Source organism: Cervus canadensis, chromosome 6 (assembly GCF_019320065.1).
Source record: "Cervus canadensis isolate Bull #8, Minnesota chromosome 6, ASM1932006v1, whole genome shotgun sequence".
In the NCBI taxonomy this organism is placed as follows: domain Eukaryota; kingdom Metazoa; phylum Chordata; class Mammalia; order Artiodactyla; family Cervidae; genus Cervus; species Cervus canadensis.
Window position 1 is genome coordinate 19,678,784 of NC_057391.1, and position 17,336 is coordinate 19,696,119.

At 60.2% G+C, this 17,336-nt stretch overlaps 1 protein-coding gene across 5 annotated transcripts; it reads right to left on the reverse strand.

Moving 5' to 3' along the window:
- Positions 1-357: 357 nt before the first annotated feature.
- CARMIL3 (capping protein regulator and myosin 1 linker 3) lies at positions 358-17,116 on the reverse strand. 5 transcript variants are annotated; one of them, XM_043471121.1, is made up of 40 exons: positions 16,979-17,116; positions 15,426-15,520; positions 15,065-15,115; positions 14,901-14,960; positions 14,700-14,815; positions 14,410-14,507; positions 14,103-14,173; positions 13,930-14,003; positions 13,644-13,719; positions 13,477-13,565; positions 12,924-13,018; positions 12,604-12,690; positions 12,283-12,392; positions 12,072-12,149; positions 11,412-11,488; positions 11,228-11,332; positions 11,066-11,135; positions 10,563-10,644; positions 10,339-10,435; positions 10,136-10,190; positions 9,883-10,055; positions 9,573-9,641; positions 9,266-9,359; positions 9,082-9,180; positions 8,521-8,649; positions 8,241-8,354; positions 7,683-7,858; positions 6,677-6,764; positions 6,385-6,522; positions 6,042-6,105; positions 5,716-5,924; positions 5,228-5,328; positions 4,294-4,609; positions 3,872-4,000; positions 3,145-3,211; positions 2,950-3,039; positions 1,352-1,470; positions 1,086-1,260; positions 799-909; positions 358-670 (listed from the first exon to the last, which is right to left on the reverse strand). In XM_043471121.1, exons 1-40 carry the CDS (start codon positions 17,016-17,018, stop codon positions 645-647), a joined length of 4,113 nt encoding a protein of 1,370 aa, XP_043327056.1. In that variant the 5' UTR covers positions 17,019-17,116; the 3' UTR covers positions 358-644. The 5 variants fall into 5 exon arrangements, with proteins under 5 accessions (XP_043327056.1, XP_043327051.1, XP_043327054.1 ...); XM_043471116.1 differs by having other exon boundaries at positions 358-673; XM_043471119.1 differs by having other exon boundaries at positions 5,228-5,331.
- Positions 17,117-17,336: the final 220 nt, after the last annotated feature.

Below are 17,336 nucleotides of genomic sequence, written 5' to 3' on the forward strand. Positions count from 1 at the left end.
ACACACACACACAGCATACTGCTCCCAATCTCCTCCTGGGAAACCAGGACCTCCCCGATCCCACTGTACCTCCCCAAAGCCCAACACACACTAATGCTGGTTTCTGCCACCTTCGCCCCTTCTGCAGCCAGCTCTCAGCCCAGACCCTGCAAATGACACCCCCCTGCCTGGGGGCTTCCGAGCCCCCTCCCATCCAGCAGCTCTCCAGTCTTTCCCACCTCTTCCCTTAGAGCTCTAGCCCCATCTCTGGGGGGAATGGTCCCCACTATTCCCCACTGTGGGGGCTTAAGGGAAGGGGAGCAGCTGGTGGGGAATGGGAGCAGAGAATGAGGAAGACAACAGAGACTCAGGCAGGCAGTGATTTTGTTTTTTTATTCTATACAAGTGGAGAGAGAGCCCCTGGGGATAGAGGGACAGATCCGCCCTCCCAGGAGAGGAGACACCCCCCACCCCTAAGATCTGCAGAGCAAGCAGAGCCTCCCTCTCTCCAGGCTGCTCGCCCCACTTCTGGTCCCCCGTGCCTCATCCTGCGCCCCTGGGACAGGGGCTGGCAGAGGGGCTTGGAGGTGTGGGGGCGGGTGGGGGTTGGAGTCCGTGTGAGGCACATGTCGAGAGGAGGGCTGGGGAGGGTGCGGTCGCGGCTGTCAGTCTGTTCCCGGCTCACTGGTTCCTGCTGGGAAAATGCAGGGAACCCTGTCTCCCTGGCAAGGAGAGCGGGGAGATGCGCCCCCATGCGGGGGCGATGCGTCAGATGGATGGGCGGGCAGGGGGACCACCCTCTCACCGCCCCTCTGGCACCTGTGGGGTCAGGGGGCCGTCTTCTGTCAGGTTCCAGCTTGTCACAGGACTGCGCCCGCCGTGTCCGCTTAGGTTTCAGGGGGGCAGTCCGGCGGCCTGGATCTGGGGGCCCTGCAATGACAGTCAAGGCAGGCCTGGCATGTGAGTGGGGCTCCCAGGCTGGGTGCTCACCCAGGCCGTGGCTCCTGGCTGTCTGCCACTCATCCTGTGCCCAGGAAGGGACCTGGGGGTGGGGGAGCAGCAAGGCCCCAGAGGTGCCCCACAGCCCCTCTAGCCAGGTGGCACACCTTGGATCTCAGGCTCCTCTTGGTCTTGCTGTGAGCCCAGCCTCAGCCGGGGTGTGTTCATTCCTGAGGCTGCACCCCCAGTCTCGACCTCCTCTCGGCCCCCTGGCTCCTGTGGGGGCCGGCGGCCCCTGGGCACAGCCATGGGCTTGGGGGGCTTCAGAGCTAATGGAGGGTCCTGCAGTTGGCAAAGAAGGAGGAGGCTGGGTCAGTTAGTTTGTCCTTTTGCTTCATCAAAGTTCCCTCCCCACCACCTTGCTGGCTCTCACCTTAGCATTCCTGGTGGGGACCATCCTCTCTGGGAAGATAGCCCCCTCCTTTTCCTCCTCCCCATCTTGGGAGGCTGGGCTGGGGCTCTGGCAGCTGTGGTTGGGGGCGCTCTCCTCAGCTGGGGGATGGGAAGAGAGGAGAAACTGCAGGAAAAGACATTCTTGCATATAGCCCTCCCAGTCCCCTGTCCCTGTAAAGCCCTGGGGGCCAGGACTTTCCCCTCCAAGCCCCTCTGCTCCTATGCCTCTGCCTTGGATGTCCCCTTCTGCTCTCCGGTTTCCTTACCCCTTGGTCCCCAGGATCCTCCTGAGCCTGTCACCTCTGCAGGGAGCTCGGGCTGACTCTCTTGAAGAGCAGGGACAGAGCCAGGGTCTGGGGCCTGCTGGGTCCACAGGCATGGCTGCCCATCCAGGGCTGCAGTGGCCAGGGGCCCTGCCAAGGCTGCAGCCTGGCCTTCCTAGGACTCTCTGCCAGTCTGATTTAGGTGGTGAATCTGGAGGAGAGGTGCCTGGCATTCTCGCCGCACCCTAGCCCCGCCTTGTGGCTTTATGCACTCCGAGCCAAGGATATGTCACGTGGATGGGATTGTCTGTGTGTGTATCTGTGAGGTGCAGGTAAGGAAGACCTGGAGAGAACTGGCAATAGGTGTGTGTGTTGCGGGGGTGGGGGGGGGGGACGGGGCAGGTGGGAGCACCAAACAGCCGTGGTCTCCTAAATGAAAGCTGGAACCGCTCTTTGGGTGTCTTAGCTAGTCTGCTTATGGGCGGGATCATCGGGGAAGATGCCCCAGGTGATATGTTGGCCTTGGAGGATGGGGCAGGTGCCCAGGCGTTGCCAAGCCTCAGGCCAGCCTAGCTCTGCAGGGCACCCTCATGCCCTAGCCCTGGGGTGGGAGTGGAGGAGGGAAGGGAGTGTCAACCTCTCCAGGGAGATTTGTCCCTGTCGATGTTGTTGGAGGGTCACATTCCAGGCCTGTGGGAACTGAGAATGATGCCAAGCTGACTGGTTTTCCATTAGTGGCTCCCTAAATGAAAGGTGCTCTGAACCCAGCGGGAGGGAGGTGTCATACTATGATCCCCCACCCTTTATTCTGGAAGGTAAATAACTTGTTTGAGGTCAACACTACGGGTGGTGGCTGAGCCCAATCTAACACCCAGGGTGTCTGACCTCCAAGGCGGGGGGCTCTTGCCCCTTCTGTGTGGCATCTTTCTGGGTGGGCAGAGGATGGTCTGGTGAGCTATTTGTGGAGGAGACTGGAATGTTTGAGGTGGACCTGGTTGGTACTGCCCACCATTTCCCCAGCTGAGATACAGAGAGAGGCCTTCTTTATGGAGTGTACCATTCTGCTGATGGCCCCTACTCTAGAGAATTCCCTGGAACCATCCACAAAGTTTTGTTCCTGTTGGCTCAGCCTGGCAAGGCACTTTTCTTCTGTGGTGCCTTTCTTCAGTGGTTTGTTTGTTTTGGATGTAGTTTTGTAAATACCCTGAAGCATCTTCACAATGTTGACATTGTACTGCCCCACCTTGATTGGCTTCTGTCTCTTTGGACACACTCAGGCCTTCAGAGCTGCTGCCAGAAAAGAGGCTTTCCATACCTATGTGCCACGTGGCCTCTGCTCGGCGCATGGCGCTGAAGCTCGGCTTGGTGCTTTGGGGGGGTGGTGGGGGCTTCCAGGCTCCAGGCCCTGGAGTGGAGGGAGAGGGTGGGGAAGAGGGAGGGGGGGAAACGCATGTTAGGTGGGGCTCTGAGAGAGGGGTCAAAGGAAGGAAGTGAGAGCGACCATTCTCACCTGCATCATCCGAAGAACGCCGTTTCTGCCAAGCCTGGACACTGCCCTCCAGGTCTGGGCCTGTGCCCTGAAAGGACAGCTGAGTCAGGTCATAAAAGAAGTCTCTTCCATGTGGGGACTGCGATTAGTAAGGGGCTTCTGCTCTAGCATCTCATGTCACTGGTCCCTAGACACTCAGACTCTTTTCCTCAAGGAATGATACCCATACCACCCCTAGGGGACATAAGAAATGGTTTACATGAATGAATATACTGTTATTTTAATATGTGTTTATTTTATGTGTCATAGAAAAAACATGACTAGTACAAGCCTGTGATTTTAAAAGATGATAATGCTTAGGTCCAGACTGAGTTTAAAAAGGTGAGTTGATTTCAATAAAAATATTATGTAAATAATGCCATGGTATGTGGATAAGTTAAAAGCAGTCATAAAGATGGTGATCAGGTCACCAAAATTTGGGAAGCAGCTCTAGAAGTCAAGTATTTTGGGGGCCACACATTTTACAAGGAAACAGAGGCTCTGGAAGGTTAAGTGACTTGTCCAGGGCTCTGCACCAAGTGTAGGGGCAGAACCGCAACACACACCTTCCTCTCCAAAGCACTGCTCTCTCCACTGACCTACCAACCACAGGCCCATGGCGGGGGGAGGGTGGTAGGCCCATGGGGAGGGGAGGATGGTAAGCAGGGACCTGTGGGACCCCCAGTTTGCCACCCCAGGCTCCCCTCACCTCTCGTTTTCCATCAAAGCTCCAACCCTTGGCTCTTCCCAACCCAGGAAGGGCGACACCATGGACCCTTGGCTGCTGTGCTGTCCCGGGGGCCTGGCCTCCCTCCCCAGGCTCTGCCCCCTCAGTGCCCTGGAACAAGGTTACAGGTTTAGAAGCAGTTTCTTATGGAGAAGGGGCTCCACACCCCTCCAAGCCCGCTGTCTGGAAGCCCTACCCAGACCCTCTGAGGAGCCCTTCCACTGCCCTCATTTGCATGCTGGGAGTCTGGGTCACCAGGCTTAGCCTAAGGAGCCAAGGAGTGGAGACCTGGGATGACGAAGTTCTCCTGATCCCTGAGTTCTAGCATCCTGCCATTAATTGCCTGGGGTGGATGGGCCGTGTGGGGGCAGCAAACCAGGACTCAGAACCCCTGCCTCACTTACCGTCTTCCTGCGGAAGGAAGGCCCCCGGCTCCCGCCAAATGTGGGGAGGAGGCTGCTTTCCTCCTCGGGGCTCCAGCAGGGGGAGGAGTTATTGCCAAGGCTGGGGGGATCTGGGCTGGGGGGGCTCTCCTGAGTCGGGGGTGGGGGTGGGGGAGGAGGGAGGAGGAGCCCCGTGGTGGGGGAGCCTGGCCCCCTGTCCCCCTTGAAGCTCCGGGGCCGGCGAAAGTGAAACAAGCCTCGGCGCCTTTTCTTCTGGAGTGGAGGCAGTGGTGGTTCGGAGAGGCCTGGACGAAGGGTCCTCAGAGTCCGGGGGTAGCTGGGCAGGGTTGGAGTGAGTTAGTGACAAAGTCGTGGGGAGATCCCAATGCCAGATGCTGAGGTCGTTCCGGGCCCAGGGTGGCACTGGCATTAGCCCATCATGGTTCTCAGAATCCCCCACTCTCCTCTCTCATCTAATATTGCCTGCTGCTCCATAACTCCGTCTACATATTCCCAGGCGATGGTGTCCTCACCTTTCCTGTCGTAACCCTCCAGCAGTCTCTTCCCTCCCAGGGACCCCTTCCCCCACCTCCTCTCAGCCTCTCCAAGTGACCCAGTTCCTTCTGGAGAGATGCTGGGGCATCTGTGCAGGACAGTGACAGCATGTCCCCTCCAGGCCTGGCACCACTATCATCCCATCCCAGGGCCTGCTACCCAACCCCCAACTCCTGCAATCCCACTCTGGTGGCTCATTCCAGCCCCATTCCTTCCAGCTGTCCTAAGGAGATTCAGAGAACATGGGAATTAAGGGCTGGGTGGGGAAGAAAGAGAATGTGGGGGGAAATGTCCTAGAGAGACTGCCACTGGAGAAACCTCCCTGGGAGGTGGGTGGATACAGGAGCTTTTCTAGGGCCTCGGGGCCTGCTGAAACTGGGGGTGTGCCTGGATGCCACACCTGGAGCTTTCATCCATGACCCTTCTGCTGAAGAAGTCCTCCAGCCCCTCATCCAGGCGGGTGGCCATTCCGTTCTCCTGACGGGTCCCAGGTACTGGTGCCTGCTGGGAGAAAAGCCCTGTAGGATATATTATCTGGGTGAGGAAGCCCTCCTCCCCTCTATTCAAGGCCAGCCCCCTGGGACTTGACCTTGCCTCCTCCTGACCCCATGCAAACACAGACTTCAGGCTACATGGGTATCTCAAGCCTGGCGGCTCTTGACTCTCACCAAGATGAGAACTGCCACTGTCCAGCAGACAGATTTCCTATTTGTGACCAGGTCTAGTTCCATCCAATCTGGATACTTCCTCTTCTGTTCCATGGCCTGCCTGGGCCCCCGCCCGATCCCGTAAGGCTAGGACCTCTGGCATTGGTGCCCTAGAGCTAGAGTCCCTGGCTCTGGCATTGCTAAGTGAAGTTGGTCCTCTGGTGAGGCCTTAGGGACTCACACTAGGCCGACCAGGTCCTGGAGGGGTGGTCCTGGGGGGCCGGGGTCTCCCTTGTGTTTGATGCCTTAGTTTATAGCCATGAGTGGGCAGCTCGGATAGACCTTCCCAGGAACCACTAGTTGCAGGCTGGCTGCTCCCGAGTCCTGAGAACCAGCCAGGGGGGATTCCCAGGCTCCCCAGCTGACTTTCCATGTCCTGAGGGCTCCCACCTGTGGGGAGAGCAGTGTTAGAGGGACTAGCAGGAGGGATGGGGAGAGAGCAGACTGGAGAGGCAGAGATAAAAGAAACAGAATCAGTGCCATTAGCACGGAGGCTGGAAGACTCACTAATGAAGGCAGATACTGGCCGGATCTTGCGGCAGCGTTTCTGCTTTTTGATGGCCATGGTGTCCTGCAGAGAGGGAGGCGAATGATGGGGCCTGGTGGCAAGTCCCAGGAGACTCACCTGGAGCCTCCCATTCCTCATGAAGTCTTTTCTTTAGAGTCTATCCTGCCGCCCTGTCCTCAGGCAGCGGAGGCAATGGGAGGAGGGAAGAGGCTGGGAGGGATCAGGGTGAGGGGATGAGACCCAGTGCGGGGCAGAGGGTGGAGTCCAGGGACGTAGAAAGGGACAGTGGTTTGCAGGTCCGGGGGCAGGGCCAAGGTTAAGGAGAGGCGTGGGGATGCTCACAATGTTGGTTCCAAGCTCATCATCTGTGGTCTCCTCGTGGTCGTGGTTCCGGCCTCGGCCTCGGGAGGACAGATCCTGCCCTTGGCCTGGCCCCCCTGGTGGATCTGACAATGTTCTTAGCTGGGCCAGGTGTCGGGCCTAGGGAAGGACAGATGTGAACAAGGAAGATCAAGATCCCAAGGAGGTTGTCCGCCTCCCAGGATCTTGATGGGGAGGGTTGGGGGGGCAGGTGGGCTGATGTGGGATGGGGTAGAGGCCCTCCCTGGGCCTGGTGGAGGCTCAGAAGTCTTACCAGGCTCTTGTGGGAGTGGTATAGCTCCTGCAGGATCTCATCTACTATGGAGTTGGTCAAGTAGGTGACGACTGAGAGCTTCACTTCACTGTGGGCACAGGAGGAGCTACTCAGCTCCCCGCTCCCCACCTCAGAGTCTCTGCCCCAGCCTTTCCCAGATGCCTGAGGGAGTGGGCCAGCTGCCCTGGCCGCCCACGGAGAACACAGCTGCTGTACAAGGTACCCTGGCTCTACCACTCAGCTCCACCCACAGCCCTTCCGGCCTAGGGGTGTGTGGATGAGGAGGGTGGACGAAAAGGAACTGCGGGGAAGGAGGAGCAGAGGGGCTCTGGGTCAGGCCCCTGGAGCTCCAGGGCAACAGAGAGAGGTAAGTCGAGTTGCTGAGTGAATTCTGCTGGCCTCAGCTGGCATCATTGACTCAATGGACACGAGTTTGAGCAAACTCCAGGAGATAGTGAAGGACAGGGATGCTTGGAGTGCTGCAGTCCATGGGGTCGCAAAGAGCTGGACACAACTGAGTGACTGAACAACAACTGCTGTAACAGCAGGAACCAGTACTTCTTGAGCTTGCCTGTTTCATGGGTTTGGGTTATAATTGTCCTTCGTTTCCTTGTCTTGAGAGGTGGTACCCAGACTGGAATGAAGGAGTGCTCTAGGGGCCATGAAAACTTGGGGGCATAGGCAGTGCAGTCCATGTACCCGCATTCTTTGTCTCTATCTCTCAGGAGGCTGTGCTTTGTTTTCAGAGGTCAATTCCTGGGGTCTGTGTGTGGCTGTGTGTATGTGTACACCTGTGTGCACTGTCTGGACTCCTAAACCAGCTCAGCATTTACACTTCTAGGGCAAAGACCAGTCAGACCCTAAATAGCAAGGTTGCAGTTGGTTAAAGATTCATCTCTTATAATGGAGGCTGTCATTCATTATTCATTGCTGATAGCTGGGCCTCGGAGTCCCTAAGTGCTCAAGGCCAAGTCCAGCCCGCCCCAGCCCCGCCCCTGCCTCTCACTCCAGCTTGTTCTGAATATCCTGTCCCGCCTGCTCCAGTAGCGCCCCGCGGATGAAGTTCCGGGGCACGGTGACACGCTCGGCCACGTTGCTCAGCATCTTGTTGTGCCCTTCAGCCACTCGCATGGCCACGGGGCATAATTCCTGCGTCAGGCTGACCATGGACTCCAGGATCACCTAGTGTGGGAGGAAAGGAGGCCAGAGCCCCAAGGAGGTCAGGGCTAGCCCCACAAAGGAAGAGACTGCAGCGTGTCTAGTTCGTCAAGGTCACAGGGCAGGTTAGCAGCAGAGCCTCGGACACTCAGGCCTCCCCACATCCTGGTCAGTGTTCCTGCCATCCTACCACATGGACACATGGACAGGGGAGAGTCAGTCTAAGGATCAGAGTCCAGAGGGAGAGGTCAGAGTTCAGGGGCTAAGGCAGCAAACATCCAAGCCCAGTTTTCTGGCAATGCCTTGGCGCAGCGGGCGTGTAGGTGGTCTTCTGTATTTCCTTCTAGCCCACAGTAATCCCCCTGTGCTGACTTCTGCCCTTGGCTAAGGGTCCCCCAGGACTTGCCTGCAGCTCCTTGTCCACAGCCTTGGACACCTCACTGGCCACTGACTCCAGCCTCTGCCGCACAGGCCCGTCGTTGGCCAGCATGTGGCCCAGCTCGTAGAGGCTGGGAAACAGCTGGAGAAGGAACAGGGTCTGATCAGAAAGCCAGAATTGGGCCTCGCTGGGTCCCTGGGGGCCCTGGGCTAGGAGGGTAGATGCACGGGGCAGGGGCTGGATACTCCTGGGTTGGCACGTGGCCTTCCTGTGCCCTCCAGACTGTCAGGGGCTGCAGAACGCTCACCGCCCGGGAGTTCTTGGCATCCTTGATGAGATCCCGGGCATAGAGCAGCTCGTCCTGCACAGGCTCCAGGGGGCACAGCCTCAGGGCCCGGACCTCCTCCTGCACCCGTCCGCACAGTCGCTGCAGCATCTGCAGCACCGTGGCAGGAGTGTCAGGGGGACCCCCACCTCTTCACCTTCCCAGGTGGGCCCTGGGCGCCCCATTTCTGGGCTCCCTTGGACCATGTCGCTGGTGCCAGCACTGACGGGGCAAGGGTGACGTCTGCGGATGGCCTGTCCCCTCCTCTTCTTGGGAGGCCCTTCTTGAACGCTCAGCAGAGCTCCCGCAGTCCTGGGACCCCTTGTCCAGGACCCCTGCTGTTTGCCCACATGTTCTCTCATGTTTGGGGCCCATGTTCTGCATGTCCTTTCTGTTTGCTTTCCCACACGCTCAGTCCAGCTGTAGGCACCTCAGGATGCCTCTCTCCTGACCCCTCCCCACCCCGCTCTGCACCCCAACACATCACCCCTGTGCTCCCCGCATGCCCACGTGCACCCCCGTGTCCCCCAGGGAAACGTTTACTTGCTCGGCGCTGCTGGTCACCAGGCCCTGCTGCAGCCTGAAGGCCTGCTCCTGGGGGCATGTCTGGGAGTGATTGTTCCTCACCAGGCACCACTGGATCTAGAGATGATGGGTGGGTGGGGTCAGGACCAGGGCAGGCGGGCTGGCCCCTGCTCCCGGGGATCCACCCTGCTCAGGCCACCACCTTCTGCCAGACGTCCTCGGTGCGCTCGGGGGCGCTGCGGTAGGCTTGGGAGATATCGCTCACTGGGAAGGACATGAAGCGCAGCGTGTGGTTGCTGTGGGACAGAGTGGCCCAGCTGGGTGGGGAGGTGCAGGGCAGGCTCCTGCTACCCACAACCCCCTCTTGCTGACCATGTCCCTCCATGGTCCTCCTCAACATTTTTATGCAATTAGGTCAGGTGGGCTGGACTGGGGCTTGTGAAGTTCAGGCTGGATCCAGGTACAGGGAGGCTGGGGGCTTGGTTAGGGCAGGGCCCTAGCCTACTCACCTCTCCAGGGCCCTCGCAATGTCCAGAAAGCCCAGGGCGGATGTATTGTTCCGATCCCAGAGGATAGTTCTGGGGAAAGGGTGGGCATCAGCTTGTTACCCCTCCTACTGGGCCTCTCTTAGGGAGCAGGGACACCCCCGCTGGGAGCCCTCCCACCTTTCCTGGTTAATGAGGCTGACTCAGAGGTAGTCCTGGGACGAAGGGTCTCCTGGAAACTGGGGTATAAGCAGTGAGGCAGCAGGGAGGGCAGGTATGTGTGTTTGGGGCAGGGCTGAGGCACCAGGTGAGAGGGTTGAGGCGTGGGCCCCACCTGAGGGAGGAGTTTATCTGCAGGGCCTTAGACAGCATCTTGGCCCCGATGTCCTCCATGCCATTGCCACTCAAATCCACCTTTGCCAGGCAGGTGTTGCTGCCCAGGGCATTGATGAGGATGCTGGTGCGAAGCTTCAGCCGGGAGTCTGCCACCGACAGTGACTGCAGGGACTGTGTGGGCAAGTGGGGGGTTGGACCCGGTCCCTGCAGCCCCCGTCACTGCAGGTCCCCTCCCAGGCCCCGGCACTCACACAGTCCTCTTCCTGGATCAGCTGTACCAGCTTGTGGAGGATCTCCTCCAGGGTCCTGCGGGGAGTCGGGGCTCAGAGTAGGAGGGGAGGGGGCTGGGGTCATGCTACTGGAGCAGCAGAAAGGTGGTCAGGGGTGATACAGTGAGCCAAAAGGACAGGCCAATGATGGAGCAGGGCTCTGGGGGTATAGGGAGGGGCCTCACTTGGCCTTGACATTGAAGTTCTTGCCCAGGAACAGGTGCTTGAGAGACTTGTTCTTCCCAAGTGCAGGCACCAGTGTCAGGAGGTCCGAGTCGAACCCTGGCCGGCAGATGGAGAGGCCTGGACTTGAGGCCCGAGGCTCACAGGAGTCACCTGAGGGTTTCCCCGCCAGGCTCTAGGCCCCTGTCCCCACCTGGCCCCCAGGAAGGGAAGGGCCCCCACTCACCATTGTCTGACAGATCTAGGCTGCCCACACAGGTGACAGCCCCCAGCTGCTCCTGCAAAGCCTGGGCTCCAGCTGAGCGGAGCTGTAGGGACACAGTAGGGGTGAGGCAGGAGGCAGGGGTTGGAGTGGAAGATAGGGCCCCTCTAATGCTCAGAGATAAGAGGAGTCTTGCCAGGATTCAAGGTCAAGTTGGGTCTCGGGTGTGAAATCAGAAGGCCCCTTCTCCACACCAGATCCTTCCCCAGGGCTCTCTCCCCTTCCTTCGGCCAGAAAAATCTCTGGGCCGCTGCTCTGGAGACAGCCTGCTCCTGCCATCTGCTGGGAAAGCCTGGTATTTCCCATCCCCAAGCGGTCAGGGAGGGGATACCGGAGACTGGAAATGACCTCTAGAAAGAGTGGAGGTGTGGTCAGGTTGTGGGGCTGCAGAGGGGGAGTGCAGAAGCAACGTGGAGTCAGAGCTTGACTTAGGTCAGAGAAATGAAGGGTGGGGGAAGGGGGCTCACCTCACAGCTGCTGAGGTCCAGGTGCAGATCGCTGAGGTGACTGTTGAGGGACAGGCCCTGGAGCAGCGCCCTGTGGGAGGAAGGTCAGCCGGTCCCCCTTTACCCTTCGCCCCTTCTCCCAGGGCTCCCCCTCGGACGCCCCCAACCCTGCACCCACCCGACCTGAGGGCCTCCAGGGGCAGCCTCGTGGCCGATAGGTTGACATGGCTCAGAGTATAGGCGCTGCTGAAGAACTGCTTGAAGGCCGGGGGGGCCTCCCGGCCCTTCCTGCAGAGATGTCTGGGGTCAGCAAGGGAGGGGGTGCCCACGGCTTGCCCCGCCCCTCCCCACATCCCTGCGCTCCAACCTGTGGGAGCAGCTGTTTCGAGCCAGGTTGAGGTAGGTGAGGTGGGAGCAGCAGCCGTGGAGCAGGGCGCCCAGAAGCTGTGGGGGAAGACAGGGCACATCGCATGGGGCTGGGAAGGCTGCTGGGAGGAGCAGCGAGGACTCCCTCCTCCAACCCCACCAAGGTCCTGGTGCTTCACCCTTGCTGGTCAGTCTGTGCAAGTCCCGCTCTGCCTGCCCCACTTAGCCTCTTCAAGCCTCAGTTGCCCCTCTGTGGAAAGTGGGTCTCCTCCCACCAGCCTGGCCCCAGGGGTGTGAGAGGCTCATAGGCAGTGGATGTGTTAAAGTCAGGGCCGCCACAGGCTTAGAAGGTGGTTGGTTCAAGTTACGGAAGGAGTCCTTTCCTCTGGGGGGACTCGGCCCTGCGCTGGGGCAGACAGCCAGGGGATGGGTCCAGGCTGGCCTTCAGGCACAGCCAGCACAACCTTGGGCAGCGCATAGACAAAGTGTCACATGGGAGTAAGCTTTGGGGTCGCTTAGGAATAACCTGAAGTCATCCTGCCAGCTCTGCCCACCTCTCTACTCAAAGAGAGTAGAGACCAGAGAATACAAGGTGAGGCAGAGACACACCCTGGCCTCCCCAAGTCCCTGCAGGCTGGCTCCCCCATCACCAACCCCTCACCGAGTCGATGGTGCAGTCGGTCCCCGCCAGGTCCAGGTGTACCAGGGCATTGGGCTGGGCCAGGAAACTGTAGAGGGCCTGGGAAGGAAGGACAGAGGGGGCTGCAGGGGGAGGGGTGACAGAGCCCCTCCCCTCCTCAGGGCTAAAGGGCAGAGACTCCAGGCCCTAAGTGTATTTCTGCAGGGACTTGAGGCTCTGTTCATGGACTCACATTGGCCTCATCGGTGGCGAGCAGCCCAGGGTTCTTGCTCAGGTCCAGGTACCGGAGGGAGCTGGCAAAGGCCGGGTTGGCCCCAAAGGTCTGGCCCAGCGCCTGGAGCCCTGAGGACAGCGGGCACTGGGCTGGGTTGGCCCCCATCCCCACCTCCCCGCCTTGCACACAACCTTTCCCCACTCCCCAGCTGTGCTCCTGTCCCTTCTGTGATCCTGGGATGCCGTGTGCATGGGCGGGGCCTCTGGGACTTGACACTGAAGGCAGTATGGGGAGGGGTGGGAGGGTCAGGTCAGAGGTCAGGGGTCCTGGGGCAAGTACCTCTAGGGGAGATGGCAGTCTTGGCCAGGCACAGTTTGGTGAGGCCAGTGGGGAAGCAGAGGAGCTGCTGGCTCAGACTGAGGAAACCTGGGGAGTGGAGAGAGAAAAGGGCCTCCCTGAGAGATACGCAGTGGGGGCAGGCGGTGCAGAGTCAGACGGAGGGCTTGAGTGGAATGTGGGCCTGGGGTGTAGGATGGAGGTATTGGGGTAGGGGCTGGCGTCAGGTCGGAGAGTCCCTGTTCAGCCCGGGGTTGGGCTCTGGGCTGGGCTGGAGGGGGGTCTGCATTGCAGTGGGGGTTGGATTCAGGGCCGGGGCTCACCCTTGTCCTCGATGGGGTTGTGGGACAGAGTGAGGGCATGCAGCACACAGCTCCCGTTCTCCCCAAACACCCCGGCCAGCTTCTGGACAAAGTCCCTTCAGGGAAGGGGAGGAAGGATGTGTTTGTCCCAGGCTCTGGGCTTCCCCTCCTCCTCCATCTGCCTGTCTGGCTGGGGCTGTGAAGGTCAGAGGTCCCCACAGGTGGGGAGCAGCTCGGGGCCTGCAGGGAGCCTGCTGTCACTCAGGAGTACCTGGGGAGTGGCGCTGAGACAAAGCCCAGCTGTGGGTCCTCGAGACCCGAGCAGAGTAGTCTGCTCTGTGGCTGATGGCAGAAGGGGATGGGGCTCGGAGACATTGGGGAAGGCCGTGGAGCTAGGGGTCAGGAGGCTTAGGTGGGACTTGCTGTGTGCCCTCTTTGGGCTTCAGTCTCCTCTTCTGTAAAGTGAGGAGCTGGATGAGATGGTTTTACATCACGAGAACTACATCATGCTCTGAGGTTCTGGGACCCTAAAACTATATCGAGGGGCACCACTGCCCAAGGAGGCTGGCCTCACGTCTTAAGCCCGGCATTGTCCAGCACCAGCTCTTCAAGGCTCCCCGACTTGCTCAGGGTGTGTAGCACCTGTTCTAGCACTTCAGAGCCCTGGGGACAGAGGGGGTCATGTGGTCAGGAGCCAGGAAGGGCACTACTCTCCCGTCCCCCATTCCCCCTAGACCCTACCAGCCGCAGGTCTTTGCAGTAGAGTTTGGTGAACCATTGGTTGTAGGCCAGGGCTGCCACCATTAGGGCCAAGTCTCTGTGGGAAGATTGATGGGGGCAGGAAGGTGGTGAGCAGGTGACTGGGGCAGGAGAGAAGAGACTAAGGATGGGGTGGTTGGAAGCCTAGGTGGGTGGAGGGCAGTGGGTGTGGGGGCTGGGACACAGAGCCCAGGCTGGGTGGGACCAGAAGGGCCAGGGCTGGGCTAAGGCTGGAATGTGGGGTTAAGTCTCTCTCCCAGAAACTTACCGGCTCTCCAAGTGGCTGAAATCCAAAAGATTGAACTCTCGGTTATCCTCGGCATGATAGATGGTGTCCACATCCTTGGAGAGGTGGAACTGGCTCATATCTGCTCTCCTCCTCCTTGGCCCCCTCCCACCAGGTCCCACCTGCCCGCCTGCCAGGTCCCTGCCCAAACGCACCCATTGCACCTCTTCACGGCAGTGCAGCCCATTGTAGTCACACAGGGCAGCGTAGGTCTCAGAGAAGCCACCTGTGGGGCAGGAGATGGGCTGGCTCCTTAAAGGCTAAGGGCATGGGGAAGAGACTTGGAGTTCAAGGAAACGTCAAGGTCATTTTATGTGCCAGTGTCTTGGGTTCCTGCAGCATCACGAACCTCTGAGGTCTGGGAGCTGTGGATCTCAGGGCAGGCAAAGCCCTATACACAGGGGACTGAGCAAGAGGCAGGGTGGTGTAGGCCCCCCTTCCCTCGAATCTGCCCCTGCTCACCACAGACACTGTGGGTGGTGGATGTGGAAGTCTCAGAGTTGGGGGATGTGTCTCGGGGCCCATCCGGGGTGTCTGCATTTCCACGCCGGATTAGACTCCTGGAAAAACAACAAATCCATCCCAAGAGGGGTGGAAAGAGGCTCTCAATTCTTCCTCTGTTACAGCTTCTGGATCCCCAGGAAAAGCAGGACTGGGGACATGAGAGCTCTTCTCCTTGATGTCACGGGGTCCCAGGACCAGGGGAAGGAGGGAGCGGGGAGGAGGAGAGAGACTCCTCCTTTGCCACTCACCCAGGGCCAGGGCAGACCTTGGAGAGGGCAGAGCTCACATGTCGCGTCACCTGGTCCACACTCTCAGCCGATGGCAGCCGCATGCTCACCATGCCACGCTCCGTCTCCACTAGGATCTGGGGGAGAGGGAGTGGCAGGGCCTCAGACACGGGTTCCCTCCTCCTGCTGACCCAGGAGGGGGGCCCACGCTCCAGTGCTCACCTGGTTCTGACTGAGCGTGTTGAAGGCGCGGATCTCTAGGACATTGAAGGAGCTCTCCACCTGAGGGGTGGGGGCATGGGAACGTGCAGCTCCTGGTCAGAGCCTGGCTGCTGGGCTCAGAGGAGAGCACCCTGGGTGTTCTCCCACTCATCAGCCCAACTCACCTTGGCTGGGACTTTAAGGGGGAAGAAGTGGAGACGCCAGGAGGTCAGGGCCTTCAGAGAGGGAAAAATAGAGTGTCAGCAGCAAATGGTAGTTTCCTGGGCTCTAGTCCCCCTGCCCTCTGTCAGCCCCTCAGTCCGTGTGCACCCCCTGCCAGCTGGCCTTCTGCTCTGGAAGTCCCCGATTTCTCTCTTATGCCCTGCCCCAGGTTCCTGGACATCCAGCCAGTCCAGCCTCCCCCTCCCACGGCTATGTCTTCTTAGCATTCCTCCACCTCTGTCTCCTTTGCCCCCCAGGTTCCTTGCCTTTACCAGCCCAGGTGCCCTTGATTCCCCCTCCCCTCCTCTAGTCCAGTGCCCTCACCAGTACTCGGTCCTCGAACTTCTTGGGCTTTGTCTCCAGCTTCACGCGATGTTGTTGGAGCACAGCCCCTTGGCTCAGGCACCTCCGGATGCTGTCTGCAGGTGGGTGGTAGGCTGCTCAGGGGCCCCCTTACCCCAGCCGCCCCCACATACCCAAGGCCCTCCAAGGGCAGGGTCAGAGAGGAGGAGAGAGAATCAGGGAGAGACAAAGAAGAACAGGAATTGAGACCTTTCCTTCTTGGGTGACTTTTTCTACTAGAGAGGCAGGGGTGCTACGGAGAAAACTCTGGCTTCTGATGTCCCTGAGCTGAGGGACAGTACTTGGGTGGCACTCTGGGAGAGTGTGACGGATTTTCCCAACCCGGGCACTCCAGCAGCTGTCAACCCCCACAGAGTGAGTCAGTGTTTAGGGGCGCGGGGGTGTCCCACTACATGCTTGATGGTCTGGGTGTGGTGTCTGCCTTTTACTATGTGTGTAAAGAAGATGCCAGGGAGCTTGTGTTGGGGATGGGTAAGCGTGAATGAGTATGCTATACTTGCAGTTGTGAAAGGGGCATGGAGCCAGCCAGTTCTCCTGTGGGTGGGGGGTAGGGAGGTAGGAAGGAGTTAGTGTTTAAACGAGTCCCATATCCATCTGCTGGAGAATCATCCAGATATCCCAGGGCGTGTGCGTGTGCACGCGTGCGTGTGTGTGTGCAGTTTCTGTAAAGATGTGTGTAGACACATCTCACAACTGTGCTTGTGTGCCTCTGGAGGTATGGGAAATTGGCACGGTGTAGCATGCCTCTGAGTATCCTTGAGAGTCCTGGTTTCTGCGTGGGCTAGCCTGTGCTCCCACCTCTGGGGGTCAGGGTTGTGGCTGTGCTGGTGGCGGGGGGGGGGGTCGGTCTTGGTTTGGAACAGTCTGAGAACCAGGCAAACAGGAGAGGCCTTGAGGTGTGGGTGTGGGGTAGAGAGCAGGGGGCAGGCTGGTATGGGGATTGTTGTAGGTGAGCTGCAGAGACCCTGCTCCCGGTTTTAGCTCCAATCCAAGCCCTCTTCCCTGACTCCCGTCTTTGCCCCCACTGGCCTGGGCACAGCCGGGCTTCTCTGGAGGGGCTCTTTGGAGCCAGTTCCGGGGCGGGGCCGGGAGGAGGGAGGGTGTTGAGCCTAGAGGCGGTCAGGACCTGGGGCAGCTCCCATCACCCGGCGGGGCGGGCCTGGCTCCGCCCGGCGGGGGAAAGGGGACTCTCCGGCAGGGAGACTGGATGCTTCTCCTAGGGATGGGCCAGGATAGCTGAGAATCAGCCCCAGGGAGCGTGAAGGGGCTGCACCTGTCACTGAAGATCGGGACGGGCGGCTCTGGGACAGGTAGGTCCTGACGGGCGAGGCGAAGGGGCAGCGGAGGATGCTCTGGGGACAGCGATGCCCCGAGCTGGGATGCAAGGGCAGGGGGCTGCCCTGGAACCGGGATGCATGAGGGGCGGAGGGACCGGGGTGTACCGCGGGGGAGGAACGCACTAGGGCTGGGAGGCTCCCGGACGGAGCGTCCCAGAGACCACCGCAGCCTCGTACCTTGCAGCTCGCGGGTGAGCTCCGCGCTGGACTTGGCCATGGCGGCCGCTGCTGCCGCTGTTGCTGCAGAGGAGCCGCCGTCGCCGCCGCCGAGGAGCCGCGGCACATGCTAGACCCGGCTCCGGCAGGGCCCGGGCGCTGAGCGCTGCAGCAGCCGCGGAGCCCGCTCCTGTCAGGGGCGGCTGCGCGAGCGCTCCTCCCCCCGCCTCGGAGCGCCGGGTCTCCCGCCCCGCCCGGAGAGGTGCCGGATTGAGCATGCGCGCCGCGCCTCCCGGCCGCGTGAGACCCTGCGCGCGCTCGCGCCCACCCCTCCCGCCGGCTCCCGCGTGCGACGCCCAGTGCGTGTCGCCTTGGAGCT

Bases quoted from the DNA above. Each gene is read 5' to 3' on its own strand.
- CARMIL3 (XM_043471115.1), bottom strand. From the start codon at position 17,018: ATGGCCAAGTCCAGCGCGGAGCTCACCCGCGAGCTGCAAG. The intron at 5,332-5,715 runs GTGAGTCCCTAA...CTTTTCTCCCAG, and splicing joins CAGGACCTGGTCGGCCTAGT to CAGGCACCAGTACCTGGGAC. The intron at 4,610-5,227 runs GTGTGGCATCCA...AACCCTGCCCAG, and splicing joins GTCATGGATGAAAGCTCCAG to CTACCCCCGGACTCTGAGGA.